The following is a 23,621-nucleotide window of genomic DNA, read 5'->3' on the forward strand; positions in this document are numbered from 1 at the left end:
ACAGACCCGATCTACTCAGACAACCCCACTTCGAGAGGTTTCATCACAACCTCCCAGGTCTCGCTCTGACTGCCTTTCGACTATCGAAAGACTTGTCAGAGCGAGAGGCTTTTCTCGCAAGGCTGCGGGCGCTATCGCTAGAGCCCGCAGAACTTCGACGAGAAGAGTATACCAGTCAAAGTGGGAAGTCTTTAGGAGGTGGTGTAAGGGTCAGAAGCTGTCCTCCTCCAGTACCTCTATAGTGAATATTGCCGATTTCCTCCTCTTTCTGAGAGAGGAATCACACCTATCTGTCCTCCGACCAATAAAGGGATACAGAAGCATGCTGTCTTCAGTATTTAGGAATCGAGGCCTGGACATTGCTAGCAACAAAGATCTACACGATCTAATTAGATCTTTTGAGACTTCTAAAGCAGCTACTCCTAGAACACCTAGTTGGAATCTAGACGTGGTCCTGAAATTCCTTTCATCGGATAAATTCGAGCCTTTACATCTGGCTTCCTTCCGCGACGTCACTAGGAAATGCTTGTTCCTGGTGGCTCTCGCTACAGCCAAGAGGACGAGCGAATTACACGCTCTGGATTCCACGGTGGGGTTCAAAGGAGATGCTGCCATCTGTTCTTTCCAGACAATGTTTCTGGCAAAGAACGAAAACCCGTCAAAACCGTGGCCCAGAAGTTTTGAGGTAAAAGGCCTATCTAACCTTGTAGGCAGAGAGATAGAGAGATCTCTCTGTCCAGTGAGAGCTCTTAAATATTATTTAGAGAGGAAGAGACAGATGGGAGCTTGTCAACAAGGTCTTTGGTGTGCGGTGAAGGACCCCAAAAGACTCATGTCCAAGAACGCCTTGGCTTTCTTTCTTTGTGAGAAGCGTTATTACAGACGCTCACAAGAACTGCTCGGAGGAAAATCCTTCGGTCTTCTAAAGGTCAAGACTCATGAAGTGAGAGGGCAGTAGCAACGTCCTTGGCGTTCCAAAAGATGATGTCTCTAAAGAATATCATTGAGACTACATATTGGAGGTGCAATTCAGTGTTTGCATCTCATTATCTGAAGGATGTGAGAGTGACCTATGAGAAGTGCTTCTCGCTAGGTCCTTTTGTATCAGCAGATACAGTACTGGGTCTTGGAGCAAAGACTGATCCTTAATTTTGTGTTTTTTATCGTACATAAACCCTCTTGTCAGATATGTGCTTGGTTTTCTATTAGCAAGCTCACTACTGTCGCACGGGAGCAGAGTGTCATTGCTGGTAGGGGATCAAGGGTATGTATGACTAGTAGGGGAGTACAAAATTTTTTTTGTATATTTTGTAATGAAAGTGTAATTATGTTTCGAGTTTTTGGTTGTTTGTAAGGAGTTCGGGGATAACTCCTTACAATCTTAGAACTAACATGGATGTTAGGATCAGGTGATCGGGATCGGTTTTGTGCTCCTTGAACAAGGTGTATTGTCATGTTAGTGGAATAGCACCCAATGACAAAGGCCTTTAGGCTCTGCCGAGTAAGTGGATAAGACCCCATTGGCAGACCCACAAGAACTCTTAGCCATAGATCAATATCTCGCTGAGGCTCTTGAGGCTAAGCAGACTCCAAGGCAGTAGCCGCGAAGTCTTCAGCCTAATAAGGTAGGAACCAAGGTTTATTAATACCTACAACATATGTTGTTTACCTGTCTATTTCAGTTGTTAGCTGTCTCTTACCCACCACCAATGGGTGCTAATCAGCTAAGTATATATCTGGCAGGGAAGTTGAATGTATAAAAATGATATTGTCATGTTACAATAAAGTTTCACTTATATAACTTACCCGGTGGTTACATATAGCTGTTGTCTCCTGACGTCACGGCAGAATTTGAAATTCGCGGTAGCGCTAATGGTTTGACAGGTGATCCCTCTACTCCCGCCCTCTACCGGGTACCGGGAACCATTCCAACAATAAATCAGAAGTTTCCTGCCGTCGGAACCGGTAACACTGTTCCTCTGCTGGTTGGAATTTGGAATTGATCATCTTGGTTTTCTCCTTTTGGTGATGTACCTTGAGTTTACTGATCTTTTTGCTAGCGCTATAGTTATTTTGGTTTTGATATTGTTGTCCTTTTTAGGAATTATTTTGAATTCTTCACGATGTCTGACACCGGCTCTGTTCAGTATAGGGTGTGTAGTAGTGGGTGTAAGACTAGACTTCTTAAAGCTTCACTTGATCCTCATTCTACTTGTGTTAGTTGTAGGGGACGTGAATGTTCTTTTGAGAATACGTGTGAAGAATGTAAGTCTCTAACATCTCAGGAGTGGAAGGCACTGGGAAAGTATATGAGAAAGTTAGAAAAAGATAGAATCAGAAAAGGCTTCACAGAGATCTCTTATAAGTTAGTGAGTAGCCAGGATATTCCTCTGAATTCTATTAATCCTGTTCTATTATTAACCCCGTATGTGGTTGCTCCTGCCCCTCGAATCTGTATATCCCGATCCCGATCTCCCGTGTCAGTATTACGAGCGATATGGACTCGAAATTTTGTCTCTTTCCTCACCCACTATGCAGAAACATGGGTGAGACAGTGCAAGAAGTGGTAGTTAAGTGTGATAAATTACTTAGTGCAAGTGTAGTGGATTGGAGGTGGTTGTTCGGCCCGTTCGTTCTCCTAGGTCTAGGCCCCTGTCAAACTCCCCAGACCTCCTGGGAGGAGGCATGCCGAAAACCGAAGGGTGGGAGGCGAGCGGGAACCTGCTCCCGAGCAGCCGCCCCCTCAAGCAATCCTGTAGCCGTATCCCCAGGATGCTGTCGCTCACCATTGGAAAGGTGTTGCGAGGAAGTGTTTTTCGTCAAGTGACTCTAGTTCAGATGTTTCCTCTTATAGAGGTTGGCGTAATAAGACTTCTAGACCGCTGAAAAGGTCGCGCGATGTTTCGCCTGCTGCGGTTCCCAAGAAGGTGGCGGCTGCCGAACCTTCTTGTAGTTTTTGGGAGGAGCCTGAAGCTTTTTCTCCAGCGGTTTTCGATTTAATCGCCCTTCTCTCATAGAAGTAGAGAAGCCGAACACGCACACTCCTTCGGAGCCTTCTCCAGAGCCTCCTCAAGCGATAACTCTGCGGCTCCAGACGTGTTTGTGGATCATCCTTCTACACCTCCCGCGCCTTCTACGTCGGTGGATCCTCAACCTTCGGTGTTTGAACAGATGAATGCCAAGTTAGCAGTATCTTGGAGCTTTTTGGCAAGTCTCTTTCGTCCCCGAATGCGCTCCCGACCGCCTTACATCTTCCGCAGACTACTGTGCAGTCCTCTTCGCAGGCTCCTTTGCAGTCGCCTCTTCAGGCTCAGACTCTCCATGTGACTCCTCTTCAGACGCCACTTCAGGCGCCTGGTCGGACCTCCTTTCCTGACTCCGTCTATGGCGCCACGTCAGGCTCTCGCTCGAGCGCCAGCTCAGCCGCCAGCGCGGCCGCCAGCTCAGCCGCAACGCAGCCGCCAGCTCAGCCGCCCGGATACGTCTCAGTACAGGCTCAGACGTCTTCTCCTGCTTTCTCACACCCTCCTCGGACGCGTCAGGGTGCGACTTCGCCGAACAGGATTCCTCTTCCGATGGAATGTTCGCCAGTTTCGTCGAAGGAAGCTTCGGATTTGGAGGAAGAAAGAGAAGGACTTACAGAAAAAGACAAGCATTTGTCGGGGTATAAACTCCTTTTACGATCCTTCGTTGACAACTTTGGAGATTCTTTTGCGCCTTCCGTTCCAGTTTCTCCTATGTTCGCAGTGGAAAAAGGACAGTAAGCCTGACTCTCGTCCTCGTTCACGCGTCTCGTCCTCCCCCCCCCTCGATTTCGGCTAAGAAAGCTATAAAGAAAGTTAACGCTTGGCTTTTGGAGAAGAGGGAACAGGGGTGGGAAAAATGTTTTTTGTCTTCCCCCTTCGAGACTTTTCGTCAAGGGAGCCGTGTCTGGTATGACACTGGAGAGTTTTTTTCCCTGGGTGTGACTGCCTCCGCTCAGGGAGACTTTTCTAGTCTCATGGACTCTTCCCGCAGAGCAGCCCTAATACTGCTAAGATTTTCTTTCAACAAATGAACTGGAGCATCTTTGCAAGAGTGTTTTCCGTGTTTTCGAAGTTGTTAGCTTCCTGGATTGGTCCATTGCTTCGCTGGCCAGGAAAGTCAAGTCATTTGGACTTTCGGAGGAGCAGTTGAAGGATTTTGCCTCGTACTAAGTGTGATAAATTACTTAGTGCAAGTGTAGTGGAGGAGGTGGTTGTTCGCCCGTTCGTTCTCCTAGGTCTAGGCCCCTGTCAAACTCCCCAGATCCTGGGAGGAGGCATGCCGAAAACCGAAGGGAGGCGAGCGGGACCTGCTCCCGAGCAGCCGCCCCCTCAAGCAATCCTGTAGCCGTATCCCAGGATGCTGTCGCTCACCATTGGAAAGGTGTTGCGAGGAAGTGTTTTTTTCGTCAAGTGACTCTAGTTCAGATGTTTCCTCTTATAGAGGTTGGCGTAATAAGACTTCTAGACGCTGTGAAAAGGTCGCGCGATGTTTCGCCTGCTGCGGTTCCCAAGAAGGTGGCGGCTGCCGACCTTCTTGTAGTTTTTTGGGAGGAGCCTGAAGCTTTTTCTCCAGCGGTTTCGATTTATACGCCCTTCTCTCATAGAAGTAGAGAAGCCGAACACGCACACTCCTTCGGAGCCTTCTCCAGAGCCTCCTCAAGCGATAACTCCTGCGGCTCCAGACGTGTTTGTGGATCATCCTTCTACACCTCCCGCGCCTTCTACGTCGGTGGATCCTCAACCTTCGGTGTTTGAACAGATGAATGCCAAGTTAGGCAGTATCTTGGAGCTTTTTGGCAAGTCTCTTTCGTCCCCGAATGCGCTCCCGACCGCCTTACATCTTCCGCACAGACTACTGGCAGTCCTCTTCGCAGGCTCCTTTGCAGTCGCCTCTTCAGGCTCAGACTCTCCATGTGACTCCTCTTCAGACGCCACATTCAGGCGCCTGGTCGGACTCCTTTCCTGACTCCCGTCTATGGCGCCACGTCAGGCTCTCGCTCGAGCGCCAGCTCAGCCGCGAGCGGCCGCCAGCTCAGGCCGCCAACGAGCCGCCAGCTCAGCCGCCCGGATACGTCTCAGTACAGGCTCAGACGTCTTCTCCTGCTTTCTCACACCCTCCTCGGACGCGTCAGGGTGCGACTTCGCCGAACAGGATTCCTCTTCCGATGGAATGTTTCGCCAGTTTCGTCGAAGGACAGCTTCGGGATTTGGAGGAAAGAAAGAGAAGGACTTACAGAAAAAGACAAGCATTTGTCGGGGTATAAACTCCTTTTACGATCCTTCTTTTGACAACTTTGAGATTCTTTTGCGCCTTCCGTTCCAGTTTCTCCTATTCGCAGTGGAAAAAGGACAGTAAGCCTGACTCCTCGTCCTCGTTCACGCGTCTCGTCCTCTCGATTTCGGCTAAGAAAGCTATAAAGAAAGTTAACGCTTGGCTTTTGGAGAAGAGGGAACAGGGGAAAAAAATGTTTTTTGTCTTCCCCTTCGAGACTTTCGTCAAGGAGCCGTGTCTGTATGACACTGGAGAAGTTTTTTCCCTGGGTGTGACTGCCTCCGCTCAGGGAGACTTTTCTAGTCTCATGGACTCTTCCCGCAGAGCAGCCCTTAATACTGCTAAGATTTTCTTTTCAACGAATGAACTGGAGCATCTTTGCAAGAGTGTTTTCCGTGTTTTCGAAGTTAGCTTCCTGGATGGTCCATTGCTTCGCTGGCCATGAAATCAAGTCATTTGGACTTTCGGAGGAGCAGTTGAAGATTTTTGCCTCGTACTGGATTGTATCGATAAAGGCATCTGTGATGGAGCTTCGGAGCTCGCTGCCATTTTCGCCTCTGGAGTGTTGAAGAAGAGACAGCTTTGGTGCTCCTTCTTGTCGAAAGGGGTTTCATCGAACCAGAAGTCTGCCTTGCTCTTCTCTCCTTTGGACAAGAAACACCTATTTCCGCAAGAGATTGTGAGCGAGATCGCTCAATCTTTAACACAGAAAGCGACCCAGGATCTTTTAACACACGTCAGTGAAGAAGCCCAGGAAGATAGCTCCGGTTCTTTCTGCTTCTCGGAGTGCTCCCTCCACGGAAGCTCCTAAACCATTTCGAGGGAGAGCTCCCGTTCGATCTTCCTCCAGGTTTCGTGGGAGAGGTAGAGCCTCTTCTAAAACCACTCCCTCTTCCATCAAAAGTAGGCCCGTAGTCCTCCACACAGCAGTAGGAGCCAGATTACACCTTTTCTGGCAGACCTGGTTTCATCTCGGAGCGGATCCTTGGACGGTCCAGGTCCTGAAGGAAGGATACACCATTCCGTTCATCAAGCACCCCCCTCTCACAGAATTTCCTGTGAATTTGTCAGCCTACTCGGAGAACTCCGAAAATTTGCTGCCCTCCATCAAGAAGTTCTCGCCTTACTGGCAAAGAGGGCCATAGAGTTAGTGGACTCTCCGCAGGAACCAAGGATTTTACAATCGCCTTTTCCTGGTAAAGAAGGCCACGGGGGGTTGAGACCGGTGTTGGACGTCAGTGCCTGAACGTCTTTGTCCTGAAGACGAAGTTTTCTATGGAAACGACCCAATCGGTATTAGCAGCTCTTCATCCTGGAGATTGGATGGTTTCCATAGACCTTCGGGACGCTTATTTTCATATTCCGATTCATTCGGAATCGAGAAGATTCCTGAGATTCGTGTTTCCAGGGCCGCATTTATCAGTTCAGGGCCCTCTGCTTCGGCCTGTCGACAGCTCCACAAGTGTTTCACCAGAGTTCTGTCGTCAGTAGCAAAGTGGCTTCATCTAGACGGGATACGAATATCCATGTATCTAGACGATTGGCTTCTCAGGGCAAGGTCCAGACAGAAGTGTGTGGAGGACCTACAAAAGACTTTAAGGATGACGGAAAGCCTAGGTTTGTTAGTAAACAAGAAAAGTCATGTCTCACTCCTTCTCAGGAGATAGTTATTTAGGAGTGAGACTGAATTCAGTTCTTTTTCAGGCTTTTCCGCCGTCTCGCCAAAGGATCGACTCTTGCCTGAACAAAATAGACGAATTTCTCGTCAGACAAACTTGCTCGGCGAATCAGTGGATGAGGCCTTTTAGAACCTTGGGCTTCATAGAGCAATTTGTAAGTCTGGGCAGGCTCAACATGAGACCACTTCAATTTTACTTGAAGCAGAAGTGGCAAAGGAAAAAGTTCCCAGACTCCTTCTGTTCCCCATCTCGGAAGAATCAAACAGGACCTACTTTGGTGGAAATCAGAAGAAGGAAGGCTAGAGGAAGGCGTTGTCTCTAAGCCAGTTGAGCCCCAACCTTACTCTTTTGTCAGACGCATCGGACAAAGGGTGGGGAGCTACTCTGGGGAGAAAGGAAGTGTCGGGTCTTTGGCAGATTCATCAGAAAAGCTGGCACATAAATCTAAAAGAGTTGAAGGCGATTCATTTGGCTCTAATGCACTTTCAAGACAGAGGTAAGAGGGAAAAGTAGTGCTGGTTCAAGCAGACAACACCACGGCTCTCTCTTACATAAAAAAACAGGGGGGACACACTCGTTCTCTCTGTGCGAGGCGGCGAGAGACCTACTCATTTGGGCGAAAGAGAACAAGGTTGTCTTGAGCACAAGAATTTATTCAAGGCTCGAAGAATGTAAAGGCAGACATTCTCAGCAGGAGAGGACAAGTCCTCTCCACAGAGTGGACGTTACATCCTCAAATATGCAAGAAGCTTTGGGGGATTTGGGGATGTCCTCAGTTGGATCTCTTCGCCACAAACAAGACAGCTTGTCTACCACTGTATTGCTCCCCAGTTCCAGACGAGGAAGGAGCGTTTACAGTGGATGCCATGCTTCTGGACTGGTCAAATCTGGATCTGTATGCCTTTCCCACCTTTGCAAAATGCTAAAGATTAGTTCTGGCAAAGTTCAGAGGTCATCAGAACGTCAGGATGACTCTGATAGCCCCCTTTTGGGGCCCGGCCAGGGAATGGTTTCCGGATCTACTACTGCTGTTGACGGACTTTCCGAGAGAGTTACCGTTAGTTTAAGGAAGGATCTACTCAGACAGCCCCACTTTCTGAGGTTCCATCACAACTTGTCCGCTCTTCGACTAGTCGCCTTCAGACTGTCGAGCATCTCCTCAGAAAGAGAGGATTTTTCAAAGAGAGCTTCAAGGGCTATTGCTAAGACCCAGAAGAGAATCCTCTGATCGAGTGTACCAAGCTAAGTGGGTCCAATTCAGAGCTTGTGGGCAAGAAGAAGGAATTTTGTCTTCTAAGAACCCTTATAGGCTCAGGTTAGCTAACTTCCTTCTTTTTCTTCGTGAGAAGAAGAAGCTTTCTACCCAGACGATTAGGGGTTATAGAGCTATGTTGTCTTCTGTGTTCAGACATCGAGGATTAGACATTTCTAATAATCAAGACCTCTCAGACCTGATTCGTTCCTTTGATACGACCAAGACAAAGGAGTCAAGATCAGTAGCTTGGAACCTGGATGTAGTTCTTAAATGGCTGATGTCAGATAGATTCGAACCGATCTCCTCTAGTTCTTTTAGAGATCTGACCAGGAAGACCCTTTTTCTTTGTGCTTTAGCATCAGCTAGAAGAATCAGTGAGCTGCATGCTATTGATAAGAGAGTTGGATTCGCTAAGGGCAATGCCATTTGCTCATCAATGCTGGGGTTTTTGGCTAAGAATGAAAATCCCTCACGTCCTTGGCCTCGTTCTTTCTCTATAAAGAACATTTCGGAGTTAGTGGGGCCTAATGAGCCTGAATGTCTTCTCTGTCCAGTGAGAGCACTTAGACATTATGTGCAAAGGACCGAAAGGTATAAAAGAGGTAAGAGTGATAACCTGTGGTGTTCAGTGAAAGATCCTTCTCGTCCTCTTTCTAAAAATGCGCTCTCCTTCTTTTTAAGGAGTTTGATTTCTGAGGCACACGGACAATGTCAGGACTCAGATATCAAAGTGTTTTAAAGTCAAAGCTCATGAAATTAGAGCAGTGTCCTACGTCTATGGCCTTTAGACGTAATCTGTCTTTGAAAGGGACATTATTAAATCTATATTGGAGAAGCAATTCTGTCTTCGCATATCATAATCTGACAGTTTGCAAACCACATATGAAAATTGCAGTACATTGGGGCCATTCATTGTGACTGACACTGGTATTGGAGTGAGGGAGAAGAAGGATGTATCCCATCCTCACTAACTTTTCTCCTTGATTATGTTTTTTTGTATTTTTAAGGTTGTCTGAAGATACAGGGAGTTTTTTGAGTATCTTTCAGTCTTTTAATGTCTGGTGTATTTCTTAAACGGTTGTGGTGATCCTCGTTTTTCATTGTTTATTTTGTGGTGATTTGTACTGCGCCCTGAGCAGGGGCATTATAGTCTTGTCCGTTACGGTCACGTCCTCAACGGCAAGTACTTATTATTGTGTCCGACGCACGATCCATATATCCTGTCGGTACAATAAAGGCCAGCAGACTACCAGAGGCAGTAACCACTGAGTCAGCGGTCTTAAAGGTAAGGAACCTATATCTTCGGATAATTCCAACAGTTATTTTAGCTGCCATTGTCCCACCACCTAAATGTGTCAATCAGCTATATGTAACCACCGGGTAAGTTATATAAGTGAAAATGACATTTTTATAATAATATAAAGTTTCACTTATACTTACCCGGTGGTTACATAACGAAGCCCGCCCTCCTCCCTCATATGGACAGGTAGGCATGAAACTTCTGATTTATTGTTGGAATGGTTCCCGGTACCCGGTAGAGGGCGGGAGTAGAGGATCACCTGTCAAACCATTAGGGGGAGCGCTAACCGCGAATTTCAAATTCTGCTGTGACGTCAGAGACGACAGCTATATGTAAAACCACCGGGTAAGTAGAAAGTGAAACTTTATATTATTATAAAAATGTCATTTTTATACATACTTACCTGACAGATATATACGATTAATGGCCCACCCAGCCTCCCCGCAGGAGACAGGTGGAAGAGAAGAATTCTGATTAGAAAACGGGAATGGTTCCTAGTCCTGCCACCCAGGGCAGGGCGGTAGATCACTGACCTACCGGTAGCGTGTGCCGCGAAATTTGAAATTCTGTCGGAGACGACGGAGTCTATAGCTAAGTATATATCTGTCAGGTAAGTATGTATAAAACTTTATTGTAACATGACAATATCATTTTTATACATACTTACCTGACAGATATATACGATTAATTGGCCCACCACCAGCACCGCCCCGCAAGGAGACCGGAGGGGAAGAGAAAGAATTTCTGATTAGAAAACGGGAATGGTTCCTATCCTGCCCACCCAGGGCAGGGCGGTAGATCACCTGACCTACCGTAGCGTGTGCCGCGAAATTTGAAATTCTGTCGGAGACGACGGAGTCTATAGCTAAGTATATATCTGTCAGGTAAGTATGTATAAAACTTTATTGTAACATGACAATATCATTGTTATGTTACAATAAAGTTTCATACATACTTACCTGGCAGATATATACAATTAAAGGCCCACCCAGCCTCCCCGCAGGAGACAGGTGGAAGAGAGAAAATATGATAGAAAACGGGGATGGTTCCATAGTCCTGCCACCCATGGGCAGGCCGGTAGATCACCTGACCTACCTGTAGCGAGTGGCGCGAAATTTGAATTTCTGTCGAGGGGACGACGGAGTCTTAACTATGATATATCTGCCAGGTAAGTATGTATGAAACTTATTGAACATAACAATATATTTGTGATAAACTATAAAGAAAACCAAGTATGACAATTGTAGTGGTTTTCTTAAGTTTTAACTAACAAAATAGGCTGTTTTTAGCGCTTTCATAGGGGTTCCAAACATTCGCGGATTCTAACTATTCACGGGGGGGTCTGGTATGCATCCCCCGCGAATACGGGGGGAACACTGTAAATATTGATTTTGTTCCGACACGGCATACAAACCTTCGGTCCTTTTACAATAGGAAGGTACTAGCGGCAGCTGGATAGGTCGCAAGCTTTCAAACAAGGGGTTCAGTAGTTAACTGCTTGTCCGACAGGCGCGCGCGCGCGACTGGGAGGTAAACAAATCACTTTTGCTTTCGGCCTGCTGGCGTGTAGACGTGTATCATCGCTCTCTGCCCGCTTCATCGTCGTTGCTTTCGCATGGTTGTGTTTTTCTTTTTCTATTTATCTAGTGAAACTGAATTGTAAGTACAATCATTTCATCTTTATTTCCATTGAATTCAATTGTAAATTAAAGGATCTTGGTTTCTCTCCACGCCCTCCGATTACCCCGAGTGCTGGGACTGAAGGGCGTAAGGTGCTGGAATTCATTTTTTCCCAGAAATGATCCTCGTATGTATGCTCGGCGCCGAGGGCGGGAGAGCGCTCGCTCCGAGCTTATATTTTGGTTGAAAATGTGTAGATGAAATCGTAAGTAAGTGCCCTTTTCATTTATATTTTTTTGACCTGTATGCTCGTTGCTGAGCGAATGCGCTCGGCACGAAAACTTATTCTGTATGGAAGTGGAATCGCAAGTACAGTATTCTTTTTCATTTTCATATATTTATTTTGATTGTAGCAATACTCATTTTGGATCAGTTTCCGCTCTTACCCGGAAATTGATCCTTTCCCCTTTTTATTTGAATGAAGTGAAATCGCAAGTGCAGTTCTTTTTCATTTTCATATTTTATTGAGATTGCATTATTTACTTGGATCAATGTTTCCGCTATTTCCCGGGAATTGATCCTTCCCCTTTTTATTTTGTATGAAGTGAAATTGCAAGCGCAGTATTCTTTTTCATTTTCATATATATTTTGATTGCATCAATTCATTATGGATCAAGGTTTCCGTTCATAATCGGGAATGGATCCTTTTACCCTTGCGCTCGTACCGAGGGCGCAAATGCGCCTCGATCCGAGCCCTTATTCATTGTGAAGTGAATCGTAATGCAAGATTCTTTTTCATTTTATTCCTTTTATTATTGATTGCATCAATATTTATTTGGTTCAAGTTCTGCTCAGTCAGGGAATTGATCCTTATGCCCTTGCATTCAGTGCCGAGGGCACGATTGCTCTCGGGCTCTTATTATTATTGTTGGGTACATGGGTGCTGTGCGGGGGTGGGGAACGAGAATCCCCCCCCCCCCCTTGCTCAGCTCCCACAGATGGCCCTTCCCCTTCGGGGGGTGGGGGGGGGGGGAGGGGGGGGGGGGGGGGGGGGGGGGTTATCTGGGTTCTTCTCCTCGCCCGATCCGTCGAGCGCGGGGGAGGGCGCTCGGTGCCCGATATACAATTGTATTCGGGGTCTTCCACTCGTTCGGTGTGGGGCTCACCCCCCCGCGCGAGGGGACTTCCCCTTCCCCCCCACTAATCACTACTGCTGTTATTTCCGCAGGTGCTACTGCCACGAGGGTGGACCTTGGTGAGGTATGGGCGTCCTTCCATTTGCAGGGCGTGCCTAGTGTCCAGGGGCTGCGGTTCTATGTCTGGGCCTACTGCGGTCACCCATGGAGTGGTGACCACGCTCCAGGTGACGACGTCCCTCCTCACCTGGTGTACTCGCCTCACGTGGTAACAGTCTTGCCTACAGCCGCTGTGAAGTGCCGTTCGCCGTACCGAGAGGGGGGTGTGCCGCCGCCGCTCGTGGTTGCCGCGCTGCCGCGACCACACTTCCGCTGCCCTAGAGCTCGCCCCTGGACCTGCCGCCGGTACCAGGATATTGCTGGCTGCTGCTGCTCTTCCTGTGTTTCCGGTGCTGCCTGCCGTACCTGCCGATTCTGGGCTGACTGTCCATGCAGTTGCTGCGCTGGCTGTCCCTGCCGTTGCTGCTGGCTGGCTCCCTCCCTGCCGTTGCTGCTGCTGGCTCGTCCCTGCAGTTGCTGCGCTGGCTGTCCCTGCCGTTGCTGCGCTGGCTGTCCCTACCGATGCTGTGCTGGCTGTGCCTGCTGTTCCGGAGATGCTCATACCTGCTGACGTCGTCCCTGTTCGTGGTGGTACTACCCCAGACTTTGGTCTGTCTGTACAGGTGCGTCCGGGCCCTGTGGCTTCGGCTACAGCAGCCCCGGCTCCGCCCTGGATGGCAGATCTTACGTCTGTCCTGAGGAAGCTGACGAAGAAGAGGAGGAAGGTGTCGTCGTCATCGTCGTCTTCATCTTCTTCATCGTCGTCGGCTGCCGCCTCTTCCCCTTCGACTTCTAAGGCTTCACAGCCGAGGAAGAAGAAGGTTGCCTCCTCCCTCCTAAGAAGTCCCTCCCGGTCGGGAGCTTCTCGGGACCCGTCTCACCTCGGTGGGGACGGGAGGGTTTTTTCCTTCCGCTGGTCCTCCTGCTCCTTCGGGAGCAAGGCCCGTCTATTCTTCCGCAAGGAAGAAGACTACGGGGACCAGAGGGGTACCGGCTAACACCGGTACTTCCTCGCCTGGTGTCAGTGGTTCTGCCACTGCATCAGGGTCCGTCTCGGCCTCTCGTTCGCGGGAGGTACCGAGTGTACGGTCGCTGGTGCAGCCAGGAACCAGACCTCTGAGCCCGCTCAGCGTCAGGTTCACGGCACGGGGCGGAAGACTGGTGACAGCCGCTCATGCGACTCTCACCAGACCAGCTCTCGCTCTCGCGGCGACCAGCTGCTACCCCCGGGGGACATAACGGTCCACGACCGGCCACGGGCTGAGGCTGGGGAAAAGGTCCCCCCGTTCGCCGGTGTGCCAGCCACGGCTGGAACCAGCGACGTGACGTGCAGTTGAGGACAAAGCACCGGTCTCACTGTGGGACAGTGGAGCCTGCAGGTCGCCTGACCGTCGCTCTCACAGAGAGCGATCGGATACGGCAAAACCAAGCACCAGCTCTTCTGACACTTGAGATCGGGGGCCGCTGTGCTCAGTCCAGCCGTTCTCCACAGCGAGACGGTTCGACCAGGCCTGCAGCTCGATCGCCACCGCGGGTTGACGATCGCCTGCAGCCCTCCAAGCCTGCTGGTTCTGCCAGCGAGCGAGGAGGGAGCGTCAGGTCTGCCTCTCCCGTACCTTCAACCACCTCGGGTTACACCGGGAGGAGCGAGGTGTTGAGGGAGTGATCGTGAGGGGTGCGCCCCTCATGATCCCACCAACGACGCCCTACGTGCCAGGCACGGTTTTTCTTGGACCGGCCAGGACGTATGCGCAAGTGGATGAAAAGACCGAGAGGGCTGTCGCTGTTCCCCCTCTTAGGAGGAAGGTTCTCGGAATAGGCTCTTGTTCGAAGGGCTTAACGGTCCTACTCTGCAAGATGCTGTGACTTCCGAGATCCAGAGGAACTTTGCCGAGGTTATGGCGCTGATTCGTCAGCACAACAGACCCTACGGGGAAGGATCGCCGCTCCCACCAGCAGAGCCACGTCTCCGGCTCGAGTCGTTTTGGGGCCCGAGAGGGAACCCAAATCGACGGTGGGTCTGCCGCGATCGGAGCTTGCCGACTGTGTTGAACCAGGTAGTCTCTCGTCTCCGGACAAGAAGGCTCTCTCAGTTCTGGCCGGTCGAACAAGCTACTTCACCTCCTCTACTGCGACAGAGGCGTTTCTACGTGTCTTCGGACACCGTATTTGAATACCCCTTCGGTCCTCCTGAGAGGTTTCGACCTCGACGAGGACTGGAATGAGTCGGAGGACGGTATCGGCTCTCTCCTGTCAGGTGTCGATCAGCCCCACCCAGACGACGTTCACAGTGGCGGCAGACCCTTACCTACAGTATGAGTTCGTAACCCTCCTCGGAAAAACGTTTTCTCCTGACGATACGTTTTCCCAGGCTCTGAGAGCCATCGCCGTAAGGCGATGGCTTGCTCCTTTTCTTCTCCAACTGCTAGTTCCGCTGGGAAGGAAGGCGAGCCAGTTATCCAATTCCTCCCCCATTCCCTCTCTCCTTACGGCTACGAGGGAAAGGGGAGGGATCCTACAGAGATTTCTCTGTAAGATCCCACGTTAGGGGCTGCGCTACGGGGGGGTGGGGGGACCTTCGGGTCCTACCTGAGTAAGCCCCGGTCGTTGAGGAGGGATCCTGCCCCTTTCTCGATTTCTACGGGAATCGAGAGGACACCAGCCGATATAGTTTGACGAATTCGGTTGGGGGTTTCGCAGAGTGCTTAGAATTCTACGGAATTTCTAGCGCACTCAGAGTGTTCGAGTTTTTTACGATCTCCAAACACTTAGGCGAGACCACTGTCCAAAGTGAGCGAGAATCCCCGATAATTGTTACACGATAATCAGGAAACCTCGCTTATGCTCGAATTCCTGTAATTTTCTAGCATTTGGAAGAAGAACTGCTGCTGAAAGAAGAGTATCTCACAGTAGGCGATTAACCTGGAATAGAGAACAACGGACGGGAACTTCCAGTTTGGCTTGAACTATCGTCTTCGGTATTCTGTTCACCATTGAAGCTTTCTGGGGGGAAAGACTTCTCCTTCACTCTCTTGACTAGAGAACGAAGGCGGTCGATCTCCAATCCTTATTCTCATTCCTCGAGAGGAAAAGAATTTAGGATGGAGGTCGTGTGGTACAGAACCTACAAATATACTACGTATATTACCCTCGCGACATGATTCTTTTAACAGTTGAATTGTCCGGGGGGTGGGTAGGCGCATACCGTAGTTAACCTCTACGGTTTGTGACCGAGACGAATTGTATCTTAATTGAACTGCAACTCGGGGTTGCCTGCAACCTCCCAGCAGTTATCAGTTTCGATTTTAGATACTTGGTATTGTCATGACAACACCAAATCAGCTTTTGTATTTACCGAAATCCGTTTCGTTTAAATATAATTGCTCGAGCGTATTCTTTATGCTCGATGGTTCTAGCCGAACGCATTCCTTCGTGGAATAATGGATTACCTGGCAACTCAGGATGACGAGTCACCGAGAGCTACTGCGTATTGAACTGCCTGATAGCAGCTCAGTATGAGCTAGGTCTCGGAGATGCACGGTCGGTTACGTCTCTCTCTCCCCTGATTTGATTGACTACCGAACCGTATCTCTGCCCAACAATCAGGGACTTAGGTCTCTGATTAACGGGGATTCTCGCAATAATGAAGGACCATCTACTGCTGTGACGCTCGATTTCATCGCCTTCGACATTGCGAGAATTTTCAACAGAGATATCTCTTGGACTCTTTCATCTTTCTGTTTACCGCACGGTAACAGAAGTCTGTACTAGTCTCCCGCTGCATCGCACCGCGATAATGCGAATGATTTTTGCAGACATCTGAGTTTGTCTTCAAAATGTCTCGTATTCGTAGGTGTGCAATTATTCATTGTTCGCCCCGAATTAACAGATGTGTCAGAAGACATCGCCTACTCTCCGACCTGACAGCTCTACTTCCAAATGTTCAGCCCATGAGAAGCAGTTCTTCAGGCAGTATTTCCCTGTGTCTTCATTACTGAAAAGCGCTCCGCTTTTATTGCAACTACGATCCTCACCGGACAGCAATGAATAGCGGTTAGCGTTCTCAGTCTTTGTAGCACAGGTTCAGAATCTTGAGAATCCTTCTCTCGGTTCAGCTGTGAAGACGTAGGTTGCTTTTTCTGTACACCTTCGTCTTCAACGACACATAGTGTTGTTTCTCCTTAGCTGAGAATCAACTATACTATGAGATATCTTGCCATCAGGGACCTCGGTCTCTAGAAGGCAATTGACTTTCGCCTGTTGGGCACATGCCTTAAGAGAATCATCACCTCGCCTTCTAGGATCGGTGACGAACAAATTATTTGTTTAGTCTCTTGGCATAACCCTTTTAAGGCGAAGGTCACGTGACTTGCTCGTGTGCTTGGACAACTTGCCTCCTACCGAACGCAGCCAGTCGGCAGCTGTCAGAGCGCCCAAGTCAGTTACGAACTTCGCTGTGGACTTAGTTCGGTTGTTCCATAACAATCTTTTCTTCGTCCTAACGGCTTGTCACAGTACCCATACCATCGACACCCACCATTGAGTGTCGGTGTCCTATCCACTACCGAGAAGAACTTCACTGCATGGGGATAGGAGAATGTGAGACACTTCGCTGCAGACGGATAGACCAGTATGGGTACAGGACATCACCGAAGTCGAGAAGAGGGATAGGTCATACGACCATTCCCTTCTTTTCCTCTGAGGTAATTGCATGACTTTTCCTGCGAAGTCAAGCATCCAGGGGATGGGGATTCGTGACGCTCGATTTCGTACGACTTCGTAGCGAAGACTCAGAACCTTCGGTTCCTGACGATCGGTTTAGAGTCCTTCACAATCCCCTCCCTAATGGACTTCACCGCCTTCCGATACGAAGAAAGGGATGCTGCTTTGTCCTGTGAAAGCGCGACCGCGCTTTCTGAAGAAACTCGACATTCCAGGATGAGTGTTGAAGACTCTTCGTCAGCACCAAGATGACCTAGAAGTACACTCCGTCGAGTTACACAAGAACTTCTCCGTGGCGCAGGTACTGAAGGCGGGGGTCTGGTACAACCAGACCACTGGCACCTCCTTCTACCTTTTGGATATTGCCCACAGGTCCTTGGATCGTTTTCCTTGGGACCCGTGGTGGCTGCTCAACACGTTGTGTAGCTAACCCAGACCCTAGCAGGCTGAACAGCATCGAGTCCTGGTGTGACTGTAAGAATAGATAAGTGAATGAGAGAGTGACTGGCTTCTCTTCCTATCTTTTTCTCCCCCTCTACCTGGGGGTAGAGGGATACGGTCATCACCTTGCTGGATAAGGACGAGATGCAGGTGAGCTACTCGACAGAGCCCCATCCTATCCCTTTCACTAGGGATGGGAGCGAATATCCACCACTTCCTCCTACAAGGGGGGGGAAGTGGATGCCAACAAAAGACAAACCATAACTTTATGTTGCCTCTTGCAAATAGGAACTTGTTCTTGTTTGCTGGTACGAAGAGATACGCTTGCCTCTCTCTTAGTACTTGGTCCAGAGGTCTGACCATTGATCCTGCGGTGCACACCCCGATCAATCGGACAGAGGCTTGGATCCCTCCCTCGCTCTTACGACCAGGGAGGCATTCCAAGGTTGGGCGAACACCAGTCTGTTCACAAAAGACTCAGATTCCTCCCACCAAGAAGTGAGTCTTCCTATTGTAAAAGGACCGAAGGTTTGTATGCCGTGTCGGAACAAATGACAATTTGTCCAAAATTGCATTTTTCCTAACTATACAAACCTGAGGTCCTTTTACACATAGTCCCACCTCATGCCACCCCTCACTCTGCAGTTTTTGCTTGGGCCAAAAGCAAAAGTGATTTGTTTACCTCCCAGTCGCGCGCGCGCGCGCCTGTCGGACAAGCAGTTAACTACCGAACCCCTTGTTCGAAAGCTTACGACCTATCCAGCTGCCGCTAGTACCTTCCTATTGTAAAAGGACCTCAGGTTTGTATAGTTAGGAAAAATGCAATTTTGGACAAATTGTCATATTTTGCATTTTGGTGTCATATTTCATCTGCCAGATCAGCATTTGTTTTGACCCCTAGGAATTTATAGACTATTGGTCACACAGATAGTCCCATTCCTTTTGATCCCCAGGGACAGATATTAACCATTTGGGATACTTGTGCTTTAGGGTAGCCATGAATTTTCAAAGGTATGGACATCTTTCTTTTTATGAGGTAGGTTTATTATTATGAAAGATATCTTTGTAGCCCAAATTTTTAATGTTAATAGTCCATGAAACTTCATTTTTAGTTGTAATTTAAGAAGAGATTTTTTTCTTAATGAAGTAAATTGTCATGTATCAATAATTAAAACTGTATTGATTATTGTGCAAATTTCTCCGACAGGTTCTGTTATTTGAGGATGATATACGTTTTGAACCATTCTTCAGAGAGAAGATGAAACATCTTATCACTGAAGCTGATGAACTGGTTGAATGGGACTTGATATACTTAGGACGTAAGAAACTGAAGAGTTCAGATGAGCCTTGGGTAAGTGATAAACCTTATTATGACTGTTAGGTGCCATTTGGTTGGTGTTTGTGGTTAACTAACTCTTCTGAAAAGCTGTATTTATGATATTTTTCAGTCCTAATACTAGTGTTGTGAATTGGAGGAAAAAAAATAGATTAATTACCAATGTTGTAGCATGATAGCTTATTTGCTAGGCAAGATTTAACCCTTTTTAGATCACAAATATGCTTAAATAGAAATGTTAGTTTAACATTTTAGTACAAAGAATCTTACATCTTATTCTTGCCAGATTTCAGTGTACTGTTGAAAGTTATGATTGTTAATGACAAACTCATTAAATCATAAATAGCATTACTGTGCTTCCATTTGATGGCTCTCCTGTCATGTAGATGTGCAAGCCCAAACCACCAAGATGTCTCTATTGACATTCGCTCTTTTGTTTGGTTTGACTCTGATCATATGTTTTTTGTGTTGCACTCCCGGGATGGAACTCTTTTCGTAAGTTGTGATTTTGCGTCAGTCTGTGTCATTCCATTCATCTTTTCAGTATATTCTTCTTGATAAATCAGTATTTGTTCATACGCGAACAAACCCTCGGTCTTAACAATAGGATAATTTCTAGCACCTACCTGGATCCGGTAAAAATGTAGATGAAAGCAAGGAATCTTGTGGTATCTAGCAACGCATGCGAATATCTACGCCAGTCTTTCTTTACCGCCTTGGGACGAGAGTTGGTTTTTTTTCCTCTCTTGGCCTTTTTCCCAGTTTTGCCCGTTTCATTCTTTGTGTATTCCTCCGCCAGTGGCGTCTCTTTCCCCTTCGCTCAGAGGGGAGGTCGTGACGTCACTCTCATCGATGACGTATCTTCCAGTCGCCTCTGAGCCGCCTCTCTTAGACGTGACGTCATCTCTGGCCCATCAGTCTGAGCTCATATGCCAGGCGGTGCTTCAGAGGCTGGACTCAGTTTTAGATGTGAAGTTGGCCTTTTCGGTTGGGAGGACTGGTAGGAAACGCGTTGCTTCGTCCCCGCCTTCCGAGAAGAGTGCGCATAAGAAGCTGGTGCTGTCTCCCTCTCCCTCTTCCCCCTCTACGCCTCGTGGGCGTGTTAGGCATTGGAAGGCTAAGGACCTTGCCCTTCCTTCACCGCTGAGGGAGGAACAGCACGGACGTGTCCCCGAGAGTGCTGTGGTTTCGGGCAGTGTTAGTGATGTGTGTTCTGCAGGGGTTGCTTCGCAGCCGAACCTCATATGTGCAACCACCCCGGCCCCCCACCCCGTCCTTGCACATTGCGAGCGTGTGGCAACCTCCCCCGTCCGTGCATGTGATGGTAGTGCTCCTTCTTCTCCCAGGCCTATTCATCGCCGTAAAGACCTGAAGGCGCCTGTCAAGAGGTCGAAGGTAGTGAGCATGGAGATGGTGCAGCCAGAGTGTTTGCTTGCTTCCAAGTCTTCCACTATAAGGGATTCTCTGTCAGTCTCGAGTGCTTGAGTTTCCACCCCATCTCACGTATGTACGGCCGCCACGCCCGTGTCTGTTCATGGCCATCTGGAGTCACCTGTTGAGGTAAGTGATGTGCCTAATGTTTCAGTGGGTCCGTCTCGGAGGCTGACGCTTGGACCCAGCCCAGATAGGCCAGTGGAGATTTCATACTGTTTGCCTACTAACCCTTCTGTAATTTTGGAGAAGTAAACGTGTTAGAGGAGGCTACACATCCTTCTCGTTGTCGGTCGCCGGTGCCAGAGCAGGAAGAAGTGGGTTGGTGAGTGCCGCCTCGCTTGCACTGCCAATTTATGGGCTAATCTTCTTCTGGTTAGGAGGGACGCGGCTTTGTCTAGGATGGAGAGGTCGCTTGACACCGAGTCTTTGCTGGCCTTGAGGAATGGTGACCTGTTAGAATTGCAATTTTTGTTTCCACGGACCGAACTTGACAACGCGATAGACTGACGTCGGGCTGACACCAAGGACCGTCTGGTGCACCAGGCTGTGTCTAAATCAGAGCCCCGCCCTCGGAGAAATTTGGCCCCCCCTCCTCCCCTGGTCCAGCAGCAATCGAGGAGATCATCCCCTGGTAGGCCATCGAGGATCTCGGGTTTGGCAGGGCCTTCCCCTTTCGTCACAGCCCAAGTCTCAGGATTAACGCCCCTTTCGCTCTCGTTCCTTTAAACCAAGAAGAGGCCCTAGGAGCAGAGGTCAAGGGGGCCGTTGGTAGGTTGGGTGCCTCTCCCTCTCCTGCGCCACGGGTGGGGGGGTGCCTGGCTGGCCATTGGGCCAAGTGGCAGTGTTATGGGGCGGAGAAGTGGGTGGTAGATGTCGTTCGGGTGGGATACCTGTTGCCATTCGACTTCTCTCCTCCTCTGTCGGACAAGCTGCAGCTCAGGAAGACGTATCCCCCAGATTCCCTGAAGTTCTTGGCTCTTCAGAAGGAGGTGCAGAAGATGCTGGACATGGATGCGATAGCGGAAGTAGTGCGTCCATCCCCGGGGTTTTACAGTCACATCTTCTTGGTGCCCAGGGCATCGGGAGGATGGAGGCCTGTGATCGACTTATCCACCTTGAATCACTTCATCAGAAAGGCACGATTCAAGATGGAGACCCCGCGCTCGGTGTTGGCAGCCGTGAGGGAAGGCGACTTCATGCTGTCGATAGACTTGAAGGACGCATACTTCCAAATCCTTGTTTATCCCACGTCCAGGAAGTTCCTTCGCTTCTTTCTGGCGGGCAAGATCTTCGAGTTCAAAGTCTTGTGCTTCAGGTTGACCACAGTCCCTCAAGTGTTCACAAGGGTCTTCTCTCTCATGTCAAGTTGGGCCCTTGCTCAGGGGATCCATTTGCTGAGGTACCTCAACGATTGGTTGGTCTTGGCAGTTTCCAGGGAAAAGCTGCTGCAAGACAGGGATCATCTTCTTCGGTTCTGCCTGGCCCTGGGCATATTAGTTACCAGGAAAAGTCGAACCTCGTACCCACTCAAAGGATTCTCTACCTGGGCATGGTCATCTATACGACAGTGGCGAGAGTTTTCCCGTCGGATCAGAGATTGGAGAAGTTGCGGGCTGTGGCGTGCAACTTCCTCTCAAAGTCGCATCAGTCAGCTCATCAGTGGCAGGTTCTTCTGGGAGTGCTATCTTCCCTGGAGAAGCTGGTCCCTCATGGGCGTCTTCATCTTCGGTCTCTGCAATGGAGACTGGGGGAATTCTGGTCTCCGGCGGGGACTCTCCCCTGTTTATGGTCCCACTGTCTTTGAAAGTGAGAGAAGACCTTCGTTTGTGGCTGGACGACCAGAATCTTTTGAAGGGCGTCCCTCTGCGCTCTCTCCCTCCGGACTTCCTTCTCTTCTTGGACGCCTCCCTCGCAGGTTGGGGCGCGCACTTAGGCAGCCTCATCGCTTCAGGCATTTGGGGTTTAGAGGACAAGCAGCAGCATATCAACATCTTGGAGTTGAAGGCGGCTTTCCTGGGTCTGAAGGAGTTTCGGGGGATGGTAGAGGGTCACTCTGTCGTTCTCTTGTCGGACAACACCACGGTGGTAGCCAACGTGAACAAACAGGGAGGCCTAGTTTCTCAGCAGCTTCATGCCTTGACCGTCGAGCTTCACCAGTGGGCAATCAGCAATTCGGTAGAGCTTTCAGCCAGGTATATCCTAGGGAAACGGAACGTGGTCGCAGACAAACTCAGTTGCCAGGATCAGATCTTAGGCACAGAGTGGTCCCTTCATCAAGTGGTGACGGACAGGCTTTTCCAGATTTTGGGGAGACCCCGGCTTGGAACCTTTTCGGCGACACGTTTACAACAAAAGGAAGCTGGAACGTAGTTCCGTTTCAGTAGGTCCCACCAGATCCCTTGGCCATTGGCACGAAGAAAAACGCATTCCAACATCCCTGGGACAACCTGGAGGTGTATGCCTTCCCTCCGTTTTGTTTGATCCGTCAGGTTCTGAACAGGCTGTTGGGTTCACAGGGTCTCAGAATGACTCTGGTGGCCCCTCTGTGACCTCAGGCAGAATGGTTTCCAGATCTGCTATCATTGTTGTCGGAGATTCCGAGGGAGATTCCGCCTTGGCAGCATCTCCTTTCCCATGCAGAAAGGTTCCACCAGTCAGTAGAATCCCTGTCTCTTCACGGTTGGAGGCTATCAACTATCTCCTCCGAGAGAGAGGCTTTTCTCAGAAGTCAGCTGGCACATATCCAGCAGTCTTAGGAAGTCAACCTCCGCAGTTTACCAAGGCAAGTGGGCGATCTACTGTGATTGGTGATGTAAACGGGGTTTTTCTCCACTCACGACCTCTATTCAGCGAATAGCAGACTGTTTAACCATCCTCAGAGACGAGAAACGTTTGTCTGTGTCTGCTATTAGAGGCTACAGGGCAGCTCTGAGTTTGGTGTTACGCCTGAAGGGTATCGACGTCTCCTCTTCCTGGGAACTTTCCATGCTAGTTAAGGGGTTTGAGCAGTCGTCTTCTCCTAGAGAGCTCAAGCCCCCAACGTGGGATGTTTCCTTGGTGCTTAAGAGCTTGACTAAGAGCCCATATGAGCCCTTGCGCCGCTCATCTGATAGGAACCTGACGCTTAAGACAGTTTTCCTTTTGGCTTTAGCATCTTCCAAAAGGGTAGGAGAGCTCCACGGTCTGAGTTATGAGGTGAAGCACACCAGGGGTTGGAAGTCAGTGTCCTTCAAATTTGTTCCGGAGTTCGTGGCCAAGACCCAAAATCCCTCTGTGCATGATGACAGGTTCGCTTCGTTCT

General features: G+C 49.2%; 1 protein-coding gene across 1 annotated transcript in view; it reads left to right on the top strand.

Annotated features, from left to right (window-relative positions):
• LOC135206264 (glycosyltransferase 25 family member-like) overlaps positions 1–23,621 on the top strand; it is a 73,190-nt gene that overhangs the window by 26,036 nt on the left and 23,533 nt on the right. Inside the window, exon 2 of the mRNA XM_064237677.1 lies at positions 18,756–18,901. Within this exon, the coding sequence (XP_064093747.1) occupies positions 18,809–18,901 (93 nt within the window). The 5' untranslated portion in view covers positions 18,756–18,808. The remainder of the gene's footprint in view (positions 1–18,755; positions 18,902–23,621) is intronic.

The sequence above is a fragment of the Macrobrachium nipponense genome, chromosome 29 (genome assembly GCF_015104395.2).
Source record: "Macrobrachium nipponense isolate FS-2020 chromosome 29, ASM1510439v2, whole genome shotgun sequence".
NCBI lineage: Eukaryota > Metazoa > Arthropoda > Malacostraca > Decapoda > Palaemonidae > Macrobrachium > Macrobrachium nipponense.